General features: G+C 43.2%; 1 protein-coding gene and 1 long non-coding RNA gene across 3 annotated transcripts in view; one reads left to right on the top strand and one right to left on the bottom strand.

Moving 5' to 3' along the window:
- LOC138068063 (uncharacterized) overlaps positions 1-19,243 on the top strand; it is a 122,664-nt gene that overhangs the window by 92,204 nt on the left and 11,217 nt on the right. The gene's annotated exons all lie outside the window — the stretch shown is intronic.
- LOC104146601 (potassium voltage-gated channel subfamily KQT member 1) overlaps positions 6,577-19,243 on the bottom strand; it is a 524,419-nt gene continuing 511,752 nt past the window's right edge. The window contains exons 18-19 of one of the 2 annotated variants that reach the window (XM_009678697.2): positions 18,322-18,479; positions 6,577-6,719 (exon numbers count right to left, since the gene is read on the bottom strand). In XM_009678697.2, coding sequence (XP_009676992.2) covers positions 18,324-18,479 — 156 coding nt within the window. In that variant the 3' untranslated portion in view covers positions 6,577-6,719; positions 18,322-18,323. Of the gene's footprint in view, positions 6,720-17,161; positions 18,480-19,243 lie in introns of those variants that run through there. The other variant, XM_009678698.2, reaches the window with a different exon arrangement.

Raw genomic sequence — 19,243 nt, forward strand, 5'->3', positions numbered from 1 at the left:
TCTGGTGATGTGTTGTCTGCAATGTTTTCCTCACCTGGAATGACCATGCCTGAACAGAACTGTTCTGATGGGCTTGTAACATCAGCCTTGTCTTAGAACAACAGCTCCGCTTTCTCCTTGCTCTGTACCCACGAGGCAGGGTGCTAGCCTTCCTATTTTAAGCATTGAGTTGAATCCAGTGGATAAGTCACCTCTCGAGAAGTATCTGTCTCTCGCTGGTGACTAGGCTCAAATGTTTAATGTAGAGCAGTTGCCTCACTTTTAAATAAATGGCTAAAATTAAGTGAGGTAAATCCCACCTACAAGGACAGTTTCTGATCAGTTTGGAGCTGATGCAGGACTATGAAATGTGTGATAAATTTTCCATTGTTGAGACTGAAAAAAATATTGGGAAAATCAAATACAAAGTAACTATTAATAAATTATAACAGCCTAAAACAACCTTGCAAACCACTGACTCATTGAACAAAACATCATCTTACAGCTCTTGTGTGGTGGAGATTCCTCTATTTGCTTTCCTTTCAAGATGCAGCTGCAATAACAAGGCATATGTGATTTTAATGTGACACCATAATCTGTCAACCCTGAGAACGAGGGAGCAAGCCCATATAAGATAACTAGCTCAACCTCACAATGATAAACATGTCAAGATACAAAAATCAATTCTTCTCTTACAAATGAGAGAAAGATGTCATGTAATTGGAGATGTCAAGCTAGCTGGGATGAGCAACATTCCCACAATTAATCATACCAAATACATTATGTAGTAGCTGTTGCTTGAAGACAAAGGAGAAATAAATACTCATGTAAACATGCTGAATATGAACTCTCCACAGATGTTGATTGCTGTTCCATATTTAGGACATCAATACTTGGAAGATATGCTCTAGATCCAAGCAGAACAATAGCTCATGAAAGGGCTTACAACTCTGTGCAAAGGCAGCAGGTAATAGGGCTGCTGTTTTTTCCAGGATCCTTAGAAAACTGGACATTAGGAGCTGTCCTAATGGCAGCCATGGAAATTTTGCCCTTTTCTTATATTAGGAGTGCATTGGGGCCCAGGTGAACAAGAGATGTTTGGCTGACAGTATAGTGGCTTAGAAACTTGAGGCAAGTTCCTAACAACACTCCCAAACAGCAACTTTGTGAATACAATGCAAAAATGACCATGCATATTTCATGGAATAAAAAACCAAATTAGCTTCAAGCTGGGTTTGTGATTCCTCCCTGACTTGCATGTTTACTTTTCATTAATATCTATTTCTTCTGACCTTCAAGTGCCTCTTCTTCATTGTACATGCTCGACAGTGAATAGCTTACTGGCAATAACATTAATGGCAACAGAAAATGTTAACAACTTACAGGGATAAAGTGACCTTCTGAAAACGGACTTTCTTTTTATATCAGAAAATCTCATTTTGGGACCAAAAATGATACTGTATGAGCTATATCACAGTGAATCTGACCAGTATTGCATTGTTTTTGATAGTATAACAAATGGCTGACAAACAGTGTAGAGACATATGATCCATCCTGAAAATGGTTCAGACATGAGATTGATACAGAAAATTAGGAAACCATAACCTCTAGATGACCCAAATGGAAACAGGAGCAAGGCTAAAATCAATAAGTAAAACACTTGCTTAGCTCTAGCTGAAACGAAGAGGTTTTAGATTGATTTAATTTTTGCCCTTGATTTTTTTTTATAGCTGCTGTTTGATTCCCATGTCGGCAGCAAAGCTTCCATTGCTATCACCAGCAGTGATTTGGGAGTATGTTTGGAGAGTCCTTCTGAATCATCTACCAGGGTTTCTGTAGCTGTTTTGGTCCCTTCCAGTCCTTGACCTGAATTTGCTTCAGCTATCTGGCACCTAACTAGCAGCCCTAATCTCACTCTATAGCCATGGGAGAAAGAACTAGGCAAATCCAAAGGCTGATTCATCTTCTGTTTCTGAAGTACCTACTGCAGGATGGGATGATGCCTTCTGGAGCTGTCTTTCTCCATTAATTATAATCAGAAGCCAGAGATCCAGCCTCCTGCACTAGACACATTGTATACCTAGAGTTAGGTGTAGTAAAACCAGGCTTTAGTATTTCTTCGGTAATTGACTTTATGCTCCACAGATTACTCTGTTCAGAAAGTGAAATTTTCCTAGAATGAAAAAAAAACCAAACCCTTTTATTCTATGTTTTCCATGGAGACTCTTGCGAAATAAAGACTGTGGAACAGCTTATTCCACAATAACTGTTCCAGGAGTCCTTTTCCTACCCTTCTTCCCACAGTGAAAAGTTGTTGTATTTTTTGTTTTAGTACTATGGAAAAAAATCCTCTTTTCATAAGAAGCAGTAAAAATCAGAAATTTCTTAGAGTCCTCTCATAAAACTGTAATAAAATTTGCATGTAAGAATAATTTTTGCTTGTTTATTTGGTGCCCTTTATACCCCCTCTTGGGTAGAGCTAGCACATCTCACAGCAATGATGGGTTGTGGATATGGGAATAACAGTGCTGTGGAAACCTCCCCAAATAACAGCACTTGTGGTCTAATTTGTAAATACGAATGCCATGGTGTAGCCTCAGTGTCACAGAAACAGACTCGTTAACGCCTAATGCTAGACTCATATTGAGCACGGAAATCCTTATTAGGTGCAATTTTTTTGAAAGTGTCAGGCCCAAAGGCGAAGTGTGATGCATGCCCTGCTTCCTTAGGCTCCTTGGAATCACAGACTGGTTGGAAGAATCCTAGCCATCAGTTGCAATAGTAGCTACTGTGAGCTCAGAGCATTTAAATATTGTATCACTAAAGATGTGGATGGGGGGCTGAGATTTTCCAGAGCCTTTAAGAAGTGTTCTACTAGGCACTTAGATTCCTGAGTTATTAAGATGCTTTTGAAGCTTATACCCAAAAGAGACTAACTTTAGGCACCCACTTTTGAGAATCTTAGCCAGAGGGAAAACAAAACACTGATAAAAGTTAGATATAGTCTGTGTTTTGGAAATCTTCCCACAGTTATTTACACATCTGTGTATTATCTTGTATTGGTCACTGGTTTTTGTATGTGTATGTGTGGTTTGTTTGTTTTTTTTTAACAGTGCACCTACCACAAACCTCAATTCAAACACAGAAGGCAAACAACTAGGCAGTCACTAGCATGTTGAGACCCTATCCAGGGTGCATGTTTTATAGAGGATGAGCATATACAATTTAAGCAACAGTATCTTGATAGAAGATGCAGGCTGCTCTTTGGCTGTCGAAGCTAATGTGGTGAGTGCTCAGTAACAGAGACAACAAGGCTAGTGACCAAATCTCCTATTGTAAAAAAACTTGACTTTAACCTTTCCCCATAACTAAGCTTATTTTTTTTAATTCCTTTGCATTCTTTCAAGAATTGTGAGGCCCCAGAGACCTGAGGGAAAATTCATACAGCTCAGTTCATTTTACCGGTCTGTGCAGCCGTTCAGTCAGTAATAAACACTCTAGCAGGGCAATGATTATTGGAATAGTAGGGGGCATTCTAGCTAGCAAGCCACATGAAAATGATAGACAGTTGCTGAAATCAAGAGAACTACAAAGCAAAGGAACAAAAGCATAAGTAAGTGAATCATTAGGCTGGGCTCAGAGACGTGACATACCAAGTGCTGTGCCTCCTATAAATTTGGTGAGTTGATGATTTACCATAGCAGGGCTTTTCAGTAAAGAAAATGAAAACTTCAGGAGGGCTCTTCAGTTCCAAGAAACAGCACCAAGAGAAACATACCCTTTGTGTCACAACGGCTGACTTCGTATTAAAAGCATTGATACCAGTGAATGAGGCTGGAAGAGGCTTCAGACTCTCTCATTCCTGTTAGGGTTTAAAAACACTTGGTGCCAGATCCTGCAGTTCTTGCTCAAGCAAAGCTCCCATTGATGTGTTCTTAATCTGGAGAAAGTCAACATGGTTATTTATGGGGCCATAGTGCCTTGGGGCTCTAATAAAATCTGTGCTAGACATTGTACCTATATTTAGTAGCAGCCAGTTCATATCTCATAGAACTTGTGGTCTGCATAGACAAGGCTGATAAAGCAGATATGGGGTAGGAATTGCTATTATTCCTGTTTTACGGATGAGGAGTGAGAATTAGAGATTGCAGGGGGATTTTCAAAGTGAGATAGTGATGTAGAATATTTATTTCCCATGCATTTTAAAGAGAACTGGACATAGAGATCCCTTGGTTGTGTTGAAAGGTTCAGCCTAGCACAGTCATCCCATTTTCTGCCGGATGACGAGAAGTCTGTGATGGATGTGTAATTAGTTTAGATCTAGACATTCCAGACCAGTTTGCTAAGCCAAGAACATCCGTTTTTGGAGAGAGTTTGTCTGAAGTGAGGGCAGCAAAATTAAGACCTATGGACAATGGCTGTGGTCAATATGTGGAGATAAAAACAAGCAAGTATGAAACAGAGTGAGAGGGAAATAGGAACCCACAGAATCTCGATTACTCCAAAATCGCTTTTGGCTTGGGTGTGTGTGTTTGCTTCTTGCCTTTTATGAAAGCTACCTGAAAGCAAGCTAGCCTGGATTTAATCCCTTACGCCTAGGATGGTTAGCTGTGGAGAACATTTCAAGTCAAATTTGGCAGCTATGTGCGGTATTACATACTAGGTCCATGGATACTAACCAGTCACGGGAATTTTCAGGGAAGCATCCTGCTAATGACCATCACCATGTTTTGCATGACCATTCAGCCTATTAGTAACTCTACAATCGAAGGGACCAACAACACAGGGAAGAGTGTCTGGAAAATTGGAAAGTATTCAGAGAAGAGCTCGCAGAATGATTTGAAGCCTAGAAAATCTGCCTTACATTGAGTCTTCGGAAGTTCACTCTATGTGGTTTACTCAAGAGAAGACTACAAAGTGATTTAGTAGTAATGTCTATATGGAAAGTGACTTTTGAAAAGAAACTTTTTTTTTTTTTAATTTATCTGACTCCTCCCCATAAGATTCTGTGACTGAAAACTGCCCTTAGATAAATTTGGACTAGGAATAGGACACAAGTTGTTATTTATTTTAAGGAAGATTAATTTAGCCACTAGAACAACATAGGAAACTGTAGTGGATTCTCTATCACTTAAAGACTTGACAGCAAGCCTGAAACTTTTTTCAAAGCTATGGTCTTAGTCAGGCAAAAGTGTTGAGTTTGATCCAGGCATTACTTTGTGTGGAGCAAAGGACAGTGCTATGTAGGAGTCAGAGAAGATGATTTTTATGTTTTTTAAAGTGTAAGCTTACAAGCTGTGAAAGTTAAATAGAAAAAGAATTTTGCCAGATACTGCTTGAAAAATTCCTGTGTTATTTTTTTTTTAAGATTGCATATTTCTCATCTTCATACAAAAAAGACTTGTATTGGAACACTTGCAGCGTCCTGCAAATTTATTAGCCAGCTTTTTCAGGCTAATGAAATCAGTCAATGTAATAGACACAACACATACCTAAATATAATCAAATTAAGAATGCAATCTCTCTCCTAACTTCGGATGAAATCTGGAGAGGCCCCAAACAGGATTGTCTAATGTGTTCCAGGTCACTGTGGGGCCAGATTTTCAAAAGGACTTAGTTTGCAGCCATTGCCACTGCAATATTTGTGTTTCAGTGCAGAGCAGCATCCTCTGTGCTGTGCTCCTTTGAAAAGGGGGGCTCATTTGTGGGTAACGAGCCCTTAAAAAACTGGTCCCATGATTTGAAGGTGCTCTGCTCCCTAGAGTTTTCAGCTTTTAACAGACGTGTTGTGCCTCAAGGCAGATAGTGCTGAGTTTGCTCTTAGTTGAATTTCCACATTTGAAATGCTAGATCTTTCAAGACTCACTCATTTCTAGTCCTAATTTGAATGGAAATTTGTTTATATATGAATTTTATATATTAAAAAATCTGATAAAACCAAAATCAGAATAATATTCTGATATTAAATAATTAAAGTTTGAATTAGGCAAAAAAGGGGACCAGAAACATAGGAATGAAACTAATGAATTACACTGGCTTGTGAATTCAGAGCCACCAAATCTATGTTTTCCACTGCATTTCACTAGCTAGTTTGCTCTTAAAATTCCCACTGCCTTCAGCAGATGAGCCCTCGATCCTATGGAAATGAAAAGACTGCAATATGTCATTTTAGTGGCTTGCTTTTTTATCCTAATGGATCACCTGGAAGATGCCAAGAAGGGCAAAGGTTTATTGCATGGGGAGAGGAGGGAAAAAAACCAGAGCTCCCCAAAACACCCAGGCAGCGCCTTATGCATATTGAGGGCCAGGGAGGAATGCTGTGCGCTGTCAGCTGCCGGCTTCCTCCGCCTCCCGCCTAGTCCCCACCTGTTCCCCAGCCTCTTTGCAAGTGCAAGATGGGATTTCAGTGAGCGGTGTCCTGGGGGGTGGACTGCGGGGGGAAGATGAGGCAAGCCGGGGGGAGGCACAGTGCGTGCGACAGGGCTGACACATCCAGCATGAAATGTCCAGGTGCAGGGAGCAGGAGCAAAAAAAAAAGAGAAAAGGCGCGTGTGCACACACACAAATCAATAAAAAGTGTAATGCATCTTTCTTTAATTAAATCCCACTCTTGCATTCAGTGGCCAGCTCTGTCCAGCGCTGACCTCTGCCCCTCTCTGTTTTGCTGACTGGCACAGCTGTTAGTAAATCACCTGCTGGTGCGCCTCTCCAGAGCTTTAAAGGTCATCTGTCAGCGGCTGCTAGGGAGAGATAAAGAAGAAAAACAGAACCAAAAGTCTAAAAAAAAATTTTTTTATGAAAGCAAAGCTGTTTGAGTGCTGTGCATCCAGTCTTTCCATGCAATTGTGTACCTTTCTTACACTTGGGGGTGGGGGACTTTCAATTCATCCAATTCCTCCTCCTCTTTTGTATGTATCTTGAAGCTTCCAGTTACTTTTATATTTTGTTTTAAGCCGTTCTGTCCTCCAGGGGAATCTTTAACCCTGCTTCAACAACACTGATGAGCTCCTGGAAGTGGAGCATAATTCTTGGCAGGAGGGGCTGAGGATCCCCCTCCTTCTCTCGGGAGCTGCCCCTTTGGTGTCCACCTGAGCTATGCTGCAGCCACGTTGCAGCCATGACCATGCCTGGCCATGCACCCCACTGATCTGGACCCTGACCCTGCCTTGGTGACTTCACTCTCCAGCTTGACCTCAGTCCTGTTTCACCACCATAGTCTGGGCTTGTCTTTGGGACTCTTGGTTGAGCCTGGCTGCCATCACCAGATGTGCTCTACTTCTCTTTCTGGAGTCCTGTGGGCCCTTATTGGTAATGCCACAGCCTCTGCCAGCCTTGTTGTCACCTTGGGCATCTGGGTCTTTTTTCCTGGCTGAGCAGCCTGCCCTGGTGGCCCCAGAACACCCCACTCCACGTTATTTTGGCAAGCCAGAAGAAGCAGTATAGCTTCCGGCTGCCGTTTCATTCTAGTGATCCATGGCTCCAGTGCAATGTTTCTCTAAAGTACTCACTCTACCAGCGACATAGATAAGGACCGTCTATTGAAGACCAAAGATATGACTTCACCCAAATTTAACAGTGGGTTGGATGGAGGTGTGGAGTTCATGGAGCACCATAATCCCGAGACAGGAAAGACCATAACTGTCATAGGTGATTCCTTGCCCTAAACCGCTCTTTCAGTTATCTATACTTGAAGGGATAAGATGATTTTATGCTTACTCATCAATTCCACTGTCACCTTAACTTTTAGCTTCAAGCAAAATATTGTTGGGGAATATCATCTTATTTTTATGAAATGGGCACATGGGCTAGGCTCAGAAAATTTAGGACTTTTTTTCCACGTGATAATGTCAGACATCTTTTCAATAATTTATCACTTTAATTCAGTATCAAACATACGTGACTTTCTCAGATTTTGATCCCAAGTGAGGCAGAATGTGTGGATTCCAGTGCAATTTAATTTTTTTGGTTTGGGTTCATTCATACATTAAACTCGAAGGGAAGCCCAGGGATTTGGGAACTTACCCAAAGCAATACCATTTGCAAAAGCTGATGACAGCCTTTGGAAAGCTCCCATCAATCCATCTCTATTTATTTCAAAACACATTGCATTTTCCTTGGAATAAAAACTACTGTATGCCATTCTAGTATTTGTGTTTTGCAGACTGCTGCAAAATTTTGAGTATAAACTGGAGCTCCAGTAAAGTTAGTGGAACCGGGCCTTATTTTAACCTACCACATGTTTATTCCGGCACCTGGTAAGTGAGATCAAGCCAAATTCAACCTGTGGTGTAATCTTGCTGACTCCATTCAATTCCTACCTGCATTAAATGTAGCCTGCTTTGACCATGGGCCCATCAAGTATATAACCTCTCAGTGGTCTATGTCTCTGCAGTGATTTTCATTCTTGTCCTTCAAACTCCTCCTGTAAACCTTACAGAGAGGAATGACTGTAGGCTGTAAGATGCAGCCGTTTGGACCAGATCTTGACTTTTCCTGCAGTTTGTTTGCATTGCTTTCATAATGCAAGGATCTGTTTAACTGGACTGTTGCATGGGGAATAACACAATAATGAAGAGGAGATGAGGTATCAGAAGTAAAAGAGACATACTTGGCTCTGAGGATCGAGACTTATTTGGGATCTTGCTGTACTCTGCTGATCCTTGACCAAAGCAGTAGCCCCCTGGGAGTTGGCCAACTGTTTTGCTGGAATCCAAGAGTGATGACATTCATGATTTAGCCAAACTGAAGAATTTGGTGCAGTACTGCTCTGTCACGGGAGCTGTCCCTAGTTCTTTTTGGCCTCCTTATCTGCTATCAAATGAAGGGAAACTTGTACTTTACTGTACCAACCATTAGAAATAGAAAGGATAAAAATTCAGTAGTTGGCAGAATCATTTGTTTAGCTTGGATGAAATAAGCTGTTTAGAATTTCGGAAAGGGGAAATTCTTAGTAAAGAAAACAAAGAGAATTAGGACACCACATCAGGCAATTGCTCTTTTGCTGCAGGAGTAGTGAATGGATGCTTCCCCTCCCTGCCCTGCACCTTGAGAGTAGAAAAACCAGCACTTCCACCACAAACACTGAAGTACTTGAAGGACCCTAGTGACCAGGCTTGGGAAGGATCTATCTCTTTATCAGAAATGGTAACTGCTTCTCTCCACAAGGAGAGCTGGGGTCATTGGGATCAAGGCTCAGAAGCTACTTGCAATGTGTCCAAAGCTTCAGGAGCACAGTAGCTTCATTTTACGCTGCAAGACAATGGCAAAGGGCAAGCAGTAGGCAGAGAGGAACTGACACGCTGCCTTTGCCCATTGTCACATCACACATGGTGTTAGAGATGAGTGAACAAAGAGCTGGGCTACTTAAGCAAATCATTGCTAACTTTAGTTAGCAGGGACCAGGCAATGTGGAAAGGAGTCCTCTCCTGTTCCTTCTGCTACCCAGAGCCTCTTGACACCTTTGCAGAAAGTGGTGCTCAGGGACACCCATCGCTGTGCTTATCCTGCAACAAGCATTTCCATCTCTCAAGGCACGTTTTATTGAGTATATCTTCCATCTTTTGGCAAAGAAAACAACCTCTTAAAACTTTCCTGTTCAGGGTTGTCTGTAACCTGTGCACTGGCCAGAGGATGCTTAATGTGAAACACCACGTACTTTGCTTCTCTTTAACTTGCTCCTTAGGTGAAGTGGGTGGAAAATGCTACTAGGTTATTTGACTATGTTTATGTTCATGTAACAACAGATGTGACAACCAAGGTACATGGCAGTAAAGAAGAAAAGCTGCATTTTAGCTATTCTTAAGGAGTGCTTGACAGATATTTTTGAAATATGAATTGTCTTTCTATGCTATGGCTGAGGTAAGTTTCAGGCAAATGCTTAGAAGGCATGGTTCCTGAAAATTATGATTCTTCAGTTAAACAGGGAACAAGCCTTGCCAGTCTGATTTGGCAGATAAGCTAGCAGTTACATTAATCACAGAGTTCAAAAATCCCCTTTCCTTTAGAGCTTATGAGTCTCTCCCTTCCACGCAGCTCTGCCCATCTTGAGAGGAGATCAAATAACATCATGAAGATGAGTTAAAATTCTGTTCACAAACCCATATGTATCAAATCCAAGCCCTGAGACAAACGGATGCACAGCCAGTAATCTAAGCAGAGACATTGTACTTTTACGGAGTTTTTTGGGAGCCACTGTAAACCATAATAAGGGCTAAACACAGCATAATGAGTATTTTGGCAAAACAGCTTATTGTAAAGAAGACACTCTTTGCAGTTTTACTCTTTCATGTCTGACAGACACTGTTTACTGCATGACAGGGGGAGAGAGAGAGCATGTACATACCCAGCACCAGTAACATGAATATATAATCCAGAGCACGAGGACCTCTGAAGGTTAGAAAAGCATGCGGTGTGCAGTGGGAAAGAGGATAATGGCTATTAGCAGGGGCTTCAAAAAGTTAGTTTACCTTTTTTCTCTCTTACACTGTTTAATACTTCCAACTGCCTTTGACTGTGCCTTGACCAAGAAAAGAAGTTGCTTTGCAGCTCCGTGTCTCTCTTGTGCTGGGGAGCCCACAACTGGACACAGTACTCCAGGAGAGGCCTCCCCAGGGCTGAGTAGAGGGGCAGGATCACCTCCCTCCACCTGCTGGCAACTCTTCCTCATGCACCCCAGGATACGATTGGCCTTCTTGACCACAAGGGCACACTGCTGGCTCTTGCTTAACTTGTTGTCCACCAGGACTCCCAGGTCCTTCTCCGCAGAGCTGCTTTCCAGCAGGTCAGCCCCCAGCCTGTCCTGGCGCAGGGGGTTCTTCCTCCCCAGGTGCAGGACCCTGCTCTTGCCTTTGTTGAACTTCAGGAGGTTCCTCTCCGCCCAGCTCTCTAGCCTGTCCAGGTCCCTCTGAATGGCAGCACAGCCTTCTGGTGTGTCAGCCACTCCTCCCAGTTTAGTGTCATCAGCAAACTTGCTGAGGAGGCACTCTGTCCCTTCCTCTAGGTCACTGATGAATACATTGAACAAGACTGGACCCAGGACTGACCCCTGGGGGACACCGCTAGCTACAGGCCTCCAACTAAACTTTTGTGCCACTGATCACAACCCTCTGAGCTCTGCCATTCAGCCAGTTCTCAATCCACCTCACTGTCCACTCATCTAAACCACGCTTCCTGAGCTTGGCTGTGAGGATGTGATGGGAGACAGTGTCCAAAGCCTTGCTGAAGTCCAGGGAGACAACGTCCACTGCTCTGCCCTCCTCTACCCAGCCAGTCATTCCATCCGAGAAGGCTCTCAGACTGCTCAAGCATGATCCCCCCTTGGTAAATGCATGCTGACTGCTCCTGATCACCTTCTTGTCCTCCACATGCTTAGAGATGGCATCCAGGATGAGCTGTTCCATCACCTTTCCAGGGATGGAGGGGAGGCTGATAGGCCTGTAGTTTCCTGGCTCCTCCTTCTTGCCCTTTTTGAAGACTGGGGTGACATCGGCTTTCTTCCAGTCCTCAGGCACCTCTCCTGTTCTCCAGGACCTTTGCAAGATGACGGAGAGTGGCCTAGCAATAACATCCGCCAGCTCCCTCAGCACTCGCGGATGCATCCCATCGGGGCCCATGGATTTGTGGATGTCAAGTTTGGACAAAAGATCTCTAACCTGATCCTCCTCCACCAAGGGAGAGTCTTCCTTTCTCCAGACTTTCTCTCTTGTCCCCAGGGTCTGGAATTCCTGAGGGCTGGCCTTAGTATTAAAGACTGAAGCAAAGAAGGCATTCAGTGACTCTGCCTTCTCTGTATCCTTCGTCACCAGGGCACTCACTCCATTCAGCAACAGCCCCACATTTTCCCTAGTCTTCCTTTTGCTAGTGATATATTTGAAGAAGCCCTTCTTGCTGTCCTTGACATCCCTTGCCAGATTTAATTCCAAATGGGCCTTAGCCTTCCTCATCACATCCCTGCATACAATATTCCTATATTCCTCCCAAGTGGCCTGTGCCCTTTTCCACATTCTGTAGACTTCCTTCCTCTGTTTGAGTTTTGCCAGGAGCTCCTTGCTCATCCATGCAGGTCTCCTTCCCAGTTTGCTGCACTTCTTACTCAGGGGGATGCACTGCTCTTGAGCCTGGAGGAAGTGATGCTTGAATAGTAACCAGCTCTCTTGGACCCCTCTTCCTTCGAGGGCCGTAACCCTTGGGATTCCTCCAAGAAGGTCCCTGAAGAGGCCAAAGTTAGTTCTCCTGAAGTCCAGGACTGCGATCCTACTTATTGCCCTGCTTCCTCCTCCTCCCTTCCTCAGGATCCTGAACTCCACCATCTCATGGTCACTGCAGCCAAGGCTGCCCCCAACCTTCACATCTCCAACCAGACCTTCTTTGTTTGTTAGTGCAAGGTCCAGCAGCACACCTCTCCTTGTTGGCATCTCCATCACCTGTGTCAAAAAGTTATCCTCAGTGCTCTGCAGAAACCTCTTTGACTCTTTGTGCCTAGCTGTGTTGTCTTTCCAGGAGATATCAGGGTGGTTGAAGCGCCCCATGAGAACCAGGGCCTGTGACTGTGAGGCTACTTCCAGCTGTCTGTAGAAGGCCTCATCAACTTCCTCTTCCTGATCAGGTGGCCTGTAGTAAACCCCCACCACTGTGTCACCCATGTTAGCCTGCCCTTTAATCCTTACCCATAAGCTCTCAATTTGCTCTTCCTCCACCCCTAGGCAGAGCTCCGTACATTCTAGTTGCTCCCTCACATAAAGAGCAACTCCACCACCTTGCCTTCCTAGCCTGTTTTTCCTAAAAAGCACATAGTCATCCATGAGAGCATTCCAGTCATGTGAGCTATATCCCACCATGTCTCTGTAACTGCAATGAGATCATAGCCCTGTGACTGCACACAGATCTCTAACTCTTCCTGTTTATTCCCCATGTTGTGTGCATTGGCGTACAGGCATTTCAGAGAGGCAATCAAGCAAGCATGCAGGTTTCTCAGGAGAGGTGCAAGAGGATCCTCCATAGTCATGTCCTGTGCACACTTCCCCAGCTGCATGCACCTGCTGGAGGCATCCTGACTTGAGCTATGTTTTGCTGACTACCCTGTCTCTATAACTCTCCCCTTCCCCCATCTTTCCTAGTTTAAAGCCCTCCTTACCAGGCTAGCGAACCTGTTGGCAAAGAAAGACACAGGTACCCCACTTAGTGAGGTGAATCCCATCCCTCCCCATCAGCTGTCAATCTTCAAACAGGGCCCCATGGTCATAGAAACCAAAACCCTGTTGCCAATCCCAGTGGTGCAGCCAGTTGTTAACTTGGAAAATCCATCTGCTCCTCCTCCCATCCTTCCTCTTCACAGGCAGGACTGAGGATGAAATGACCTGGGCTCCCAGACCCTATGACCATCATCCGCAGAGCTCTGAAATCCTGTTTGATGGTATCCAATTTGCCCTTGGTGTCATTAGTGCCCACATGGAAGAGCAGCAGAGGATAGTAGTCTGATGCATGGAGAAGCCTTGGCAGCCTTTCCATGACATCTTGTATTTGAGTCCCTGGCAGGCAGCAAACCTCTCTGGACAAGAGGTCAGGTTGACAGATAGATGCCTCTGTCCCCTGCAGCAGGGAGTCACCTATAACATCACCCAATCACCAGTGACAGAAGAAAACCCCTTGAGGTACTGAAGAAAGAAGCAATAAAAAAATTCTGTTCATTCTCTGTAGCTAGAGAGCTCGGAGCTGAGACATTGCCCTATGGATGTGAAAGGGTCTTTCAGCACAGGCTCCTCTGGTGACTCCAGGACAAGGCACGTGGCTGGAAAACCTCCAAATCCACTAAAGGGACCCACTTTTGAAATGGACATCTATGACTGGTGAGCCTTTTCTTACTTTTTACTCTCAAGAGATGGACAGATTGTTCCAAATCTGAGAGCAGACTTCTGACCTGTGGCCCATATATGCCATTTTGGGGGCACAGTTATCTTTTTTTCAGGAATAAAAGCCCACTAATTGATGAAAATTGAACTTTTAATCTCCCTCAGTGCTGCAGCTTTATCATGCACAGAACTGTAATCCCACACATCACTTTAGAAATACCATCATTAAGGATCTGAGTATACTTTTGGAGATAAGATTAGCTCATGATAATATTACTGACTCTGTAATTATGGAAATAAAACAATCCCTTCAGGCTTTGTTGTAATGACTTCTGAACATCTTGCATCATCATAGGCAGACAGCAGGCTTCAGGATGCCATGCATTATTGAAAGGAATGTGGAAAATCTTGTTGTGGTTGGTGTTGATGTCTCTAGTAAGGAAGGACACCCTGTATCTTCACAGTGAAACTGGATCAGATAGAAAATCATGTGATCTTTTTGAAAATAAATAGCTAATCGTCCCTTGATCTCTTGTAGTCCTGTCTTTTGATGCATCAGTAGAATGCATTCCTGACGGCTACCCTTACTCAGTCCTCTCACGCTGTGGCCTTGAGGGATCTTGACCGCAAAGTCTATGCCTTTGTTCTGAATGAAAAGACAATGTGAGACCATTGCAGACCTGGCTGCACTGTGCAGGTAGCTTCATTGGAGCATATTTTTTCCTGGAATATTATTATTATACTGATGCGAGAAGAGCTGCTGTAGCAATGAGCTTGGCTGAATGTATTCTTTGATCAGCAGCTGGGTGTATGATGTGTACGTTGGACTCCCAGCATGAAGAAATCAATAGGAAGAACCTCAGATCAATGTTAAAGTATTATAACCTACTCACTTCACTAAAATTAGTGGAAATGTAAATGAAAGCACACCAGTGCACTTCCCGAGGAATATGTTCTGTAATTTTGCCTTATATTAGAGCTGAGAGGGAACATGCGATACTCACCGTTTCCAAAAAGATACTGCAAAGGTAGAATTCTTTCTGTAAGTCCACTTTGCTCTATTTCTTTTAATGAAACTTTTTTAATATCAATAGAGAAGGTAGAATTTTGGACAAGACCTCTACTACTAATCTTCCAACCAGGATTTCACAAAACTACTTAAATAATGGCATACAAGAATCAAGCCTCCCTCTGTAGCTACGCTGCTTATTTCTTTCCTGGAAGACTCCTGAATGTAATAGTAAGCACAGGAAAGTGAGGGATTTGGAGCAAGGAAGTCAGCTGTGGGACCATATAATCTTCATGTCTCCAGAGCAAGAATTTAATTTCATTTCAATCACATGAAAGAATTATGACAAGGCTTCCTTAGCAGAAATTCTTCTAGAGGACACAGTTGCACGGTGTTTGGTCTGACAAATCCATGCTGTCTTAGCCTGTAAGCAAAAACTGCCATGGTGCACTTGACAGTCTTCTGATACTCTTCACTGATAGGCTACATCACTTCATGACTTGATGGGATTTGTGACTGCAAGAGGACTCCTCAAGGCTTTGGAGTTTCCTGATACTCATCACCTGTGCTTCTCCCCTGCTCTTTTTCTTTCCCTGCACATTCAGTGACCTAGACCTAGTGCTGTTACTACCTGCACAGTGGATGGTGAGGCCTGAAAAAAAATCAATTAGTAGGAGTCAATGCTTGTCTTGAGAAATCATAGCTTGCTGCTGAATGTTTGCTGCTAGCACATCTTTAGTAGAGGGGCGCTCAAATGCTGGTGACATGCAAATATATTAATATGCAGTCTGTTCACTGTGCAAAAACATCTCCACTCAGAAGAAGGGGCAGGTAATACTCCCAGATGGCTGCATCACTGCTGTTCCTGGACATTTTTAACCCTGGGCAATCAGAAAGGTTTCTGCTAGATGGCAACCTATAGCTTCTATAGCTGTGAGTATGGAGCGGATTTGCTTGACTGTGTTAAGTAAGGCCGAGCTAGGTTGCTTTTATTTTTTTACCATTAGTCTCATCATACGGTGTGAAAGTGGGTGTCTCCTGCCCACCTGCTTCCTTCCTCACTGCAATTTGTACAGGCCACACCCTTATCTCTCCATCGTTGCAATAGTGATGGCTGCCTTCACGTATTGCAGGTGCTGTCTGAACATGTTATGCCACACGGCAGTGTTCACAATGGCCAGCCGTAAAGTGGGTGGCTGGCCAGCATTGCTGGATTTTCAGACCCTTAAAGACTCAGGCTGTGGCCTCCCTGAAGACTTCCTGGGGGAGCTTTGGCTTGTATTTAAAAAAAAAAATCACAGAGGCACACACCCTTGCACACATTCTCTTTTTCTAAAGTGACCACAGTGGCCCTCGTTATCCTTTCCTCCCACCCAGTCATCCCTTCTAACACTCTGTAGCTGACACCGTTCATATTTCATTTAACTGAGTTTTCTGAGAGGGGGTAATTAGTGTATTCTCTAGGCTCTTTAGTAGGTGTTCCTGTATGTTCAGTGCCTTAACACTACTATTAAGACTCATTAGCAAGTAAAATACTGTTGCATTCAGTGGTCCACAAGATAGTGACTACGCATACCAGTGACACAAATACCTGCAGTGTACCAGAAGCAAGTGTCACCTTGCCTTGGGCACAGAAGTCCCTTAACTCTTCTGAAAGCAGAACGGGTTGTCTTCTGAACTTCTGTGGAAAAGGGATGTTGAGGGACGTTTTCTACCCCTTTTAGATATGAGCAGCCAGAATTACTGGAGTTAGATGAAGGACCATTGCTGAAACTCACGGCTCTGTCTAATAGCCAGGAGCAATTCAGTGCTCTGACATTGATTATTTACCATTTTCCCATGTTATACGCTGTATTTGGTCATGTTCGGTAACTCTGTAGTAATCAGACAAGATGGAACGGCAGCTTGTCAGCTGATTTAATTAAAACCACATTGCTTTTTTTTTATTGCCTCTCACACATCATTAATATTCTGTCTAAGACGCGCCTGCAATCTTAAGATTGGAATCAGTCTCATTGTGCTCTTTCCAAGCTTGAATTCCCAGACACACAAACCTGGGAAAGAGTTTTAAAGGGACAGGTAATAGTTAGAAGCTAATTTGATTACATTGAAATGGACCAGTCATTGGTCCAAATAAATGCTTATTAAGAGACCAGTATTTCAAGTTGCTTTTAAATGCAGTGCAGGCTTTGCTTCCATGGATATGAGTGGGAATAGAACATATTTAGGATTTCCCAGGAATTAGGTCTTTGCTTTGCAGATTCCTGTTCATTCAAAGGCTTGGTTATGCAAATATATTAAAAAGACTTAAGTAAATAACACTGCATCCTTTTTACTTTAGTTTATTATTTACATGTTTAGCAACAGTGTTGCACCGTCCCTTTTCTGGAATGCCAGGTTAAGATCTATTTCACAGTGACAGCCTATCAGTCAGCATATGCACTCCATTAACAACCAAATTACCAGGAAAAAAAATCTAGCATTTTAAATTATATATAGCAGTTTATTTAAATAGCGATTAGCTTTCATCAACAGTTTGTGCATTTTTGTTTTCTTTAAGAAACCCTGCCACTCTCAACCACAGCTGCAGCCCTCCTGGAGCACTGTGTTACTCAGTGACTCGAACTGAGCTTTGCAAATACTTTCGCAGCCAATTACCATACAGGTTTCTTATGTTCAAATTAAGGCAACTGGAGTCAATAACCACTGCTGAATGAAGGTAAAAGCTTGAGAACATTTTGCATAACAGTCATCAGTGTAGCTGATAGCTATTACAGTGTTCTTGTGCAGTAAGCCTACGCAGATACTATCTCCCTTGTCTGTCTGTTCCAACATGCATCTTGTCTCATTTGCAACCCTTTTCTTTAATTAGCTGAAGCCTTTGCTTTAGTCTTTCATATGTCAACCAGCCTGTGTACACTGCTATATTTTTAATCAGTAGCCTGTTGTCTTTACTTTGTCATTCATGCTAGCATTTAAATCTGCCCTTCTTATGATCCTCACTGCTTGGTAGAAGTCAAAACATGCTGTTTAATTTTCCTGTTCACTGATTTCCATTTGTTTCATGTTCAAATGCTGGCTCTTTCCCCCCTTTTGGGCATGCTGTGAGCATTAAACTTAGTGATTAAATGCCAAAAAAGCAGTTCTTTTCCCCTTCCGCCCACGAAGGGGTCATCCTAACCCTTGCTCGGATGCTTACCTTAACAAAGTGCTCTGTGCATGTGCAGTCAGCCTAAATGGGGTGGCTGCATCGAACTTCCACAGGCTGGCACAGGTTAGCTAATGATGGCTAATAAAACAGGTGCAAAACTGATGTACTCTCCTAGGGGCGTGACTGACTTTTTGCTGCTTCTTTTCATTTTTATTTAAGCTACTATAGCAGAAGAGTTCATTTCACCAACAACACATTTGAATCCCAAGACAGCAAGACTTAAAAACAACCAGACCTAAAAGAGATGAGACGGTGGCATGTGGTTGTCCTCTTACTTTTAAATTTTCCGGTTGACTGGGGGGGAATCCGAGGCTGTTTGTGGTGGTCTGACAGGTGGGGTGGCTGGCCCTGACATATGTGCCCCTGGCTGATCCCCAAGCTGAGCCTGGAGCGTATTCAGGATGTCATCTAGCTTCTGGTCCATCTGCATGACCTGTTAAGGAATTAGAAAGCAGCTGAGCTGTCAAATGGTTGCACATGCTTCTCGTGAAAGACATTCACTGATGAAAAGCTCTGGGGAGATAAACCCTGGCAGTGGGCATTGGCATCTTTGGGCCCGGAGCACCAAAAGCTCCTTCAGTTTTGTAAGGCTCCTTGCTTTAGGCTAGTGGCAAGGTCAAAGAGTGCTTTGAAGTCACCAGGAAGGGTGTAAAACACTGCTAAGTGGCTGCAGAAGGACAAGAGGTTGGTGGCCCCAGCATTTGACCACTGGAGTCAGCCATTTCATCTCTCAGCATTTTCCCAGCATTGCCAGCTTCTCTCAGTGATGATGCATCCTGAAAACATCTGCCCCGAAACTCTATTTCACTCTTTGGTTTATCATGAGTATTTTTTCCCACTACCTCTCCCAAAACTTCACCACCCTCAGCTTTAGGACATCATGCTTTCCATTACTGTCTTGGGAAACTAAACACCTCCCCTCCCTTCACACTGTAAATAAATGCCTCTGTGATACATGTTGTTGTCAGAGATCCTACCAGATACGATGTTTATTCCCATGCATTGTTAGAAGGATGGTCTACTAAAAACAACATAATAATACCAATGACTTCATTAGAAAAGGAACAACTTTTCTATAAGCAGCTTGACATACTTCTCTCTCCTTTCATTGTATTGCTTTCCAGCTGAAATTTCTCATGCATAGTCTCTAGATAGAAAAGTATTATTACTATTATTATTAGTATTAGTATTAGTATT

Source organism: Struthio camelus, chromosome 1, assembly GCF_040807025.1.
Source record: "Struthio camelus isolate bStrCam1 chromosome 1, bStrCam1.hap1, whole genome shotgun sequence".
NCBI classification, from domain to species: Eukaryota; Metazoa; Chordata; class Aves; order Struthioniformes; family Struthionidae; genus Struthio; species Struthio camelus.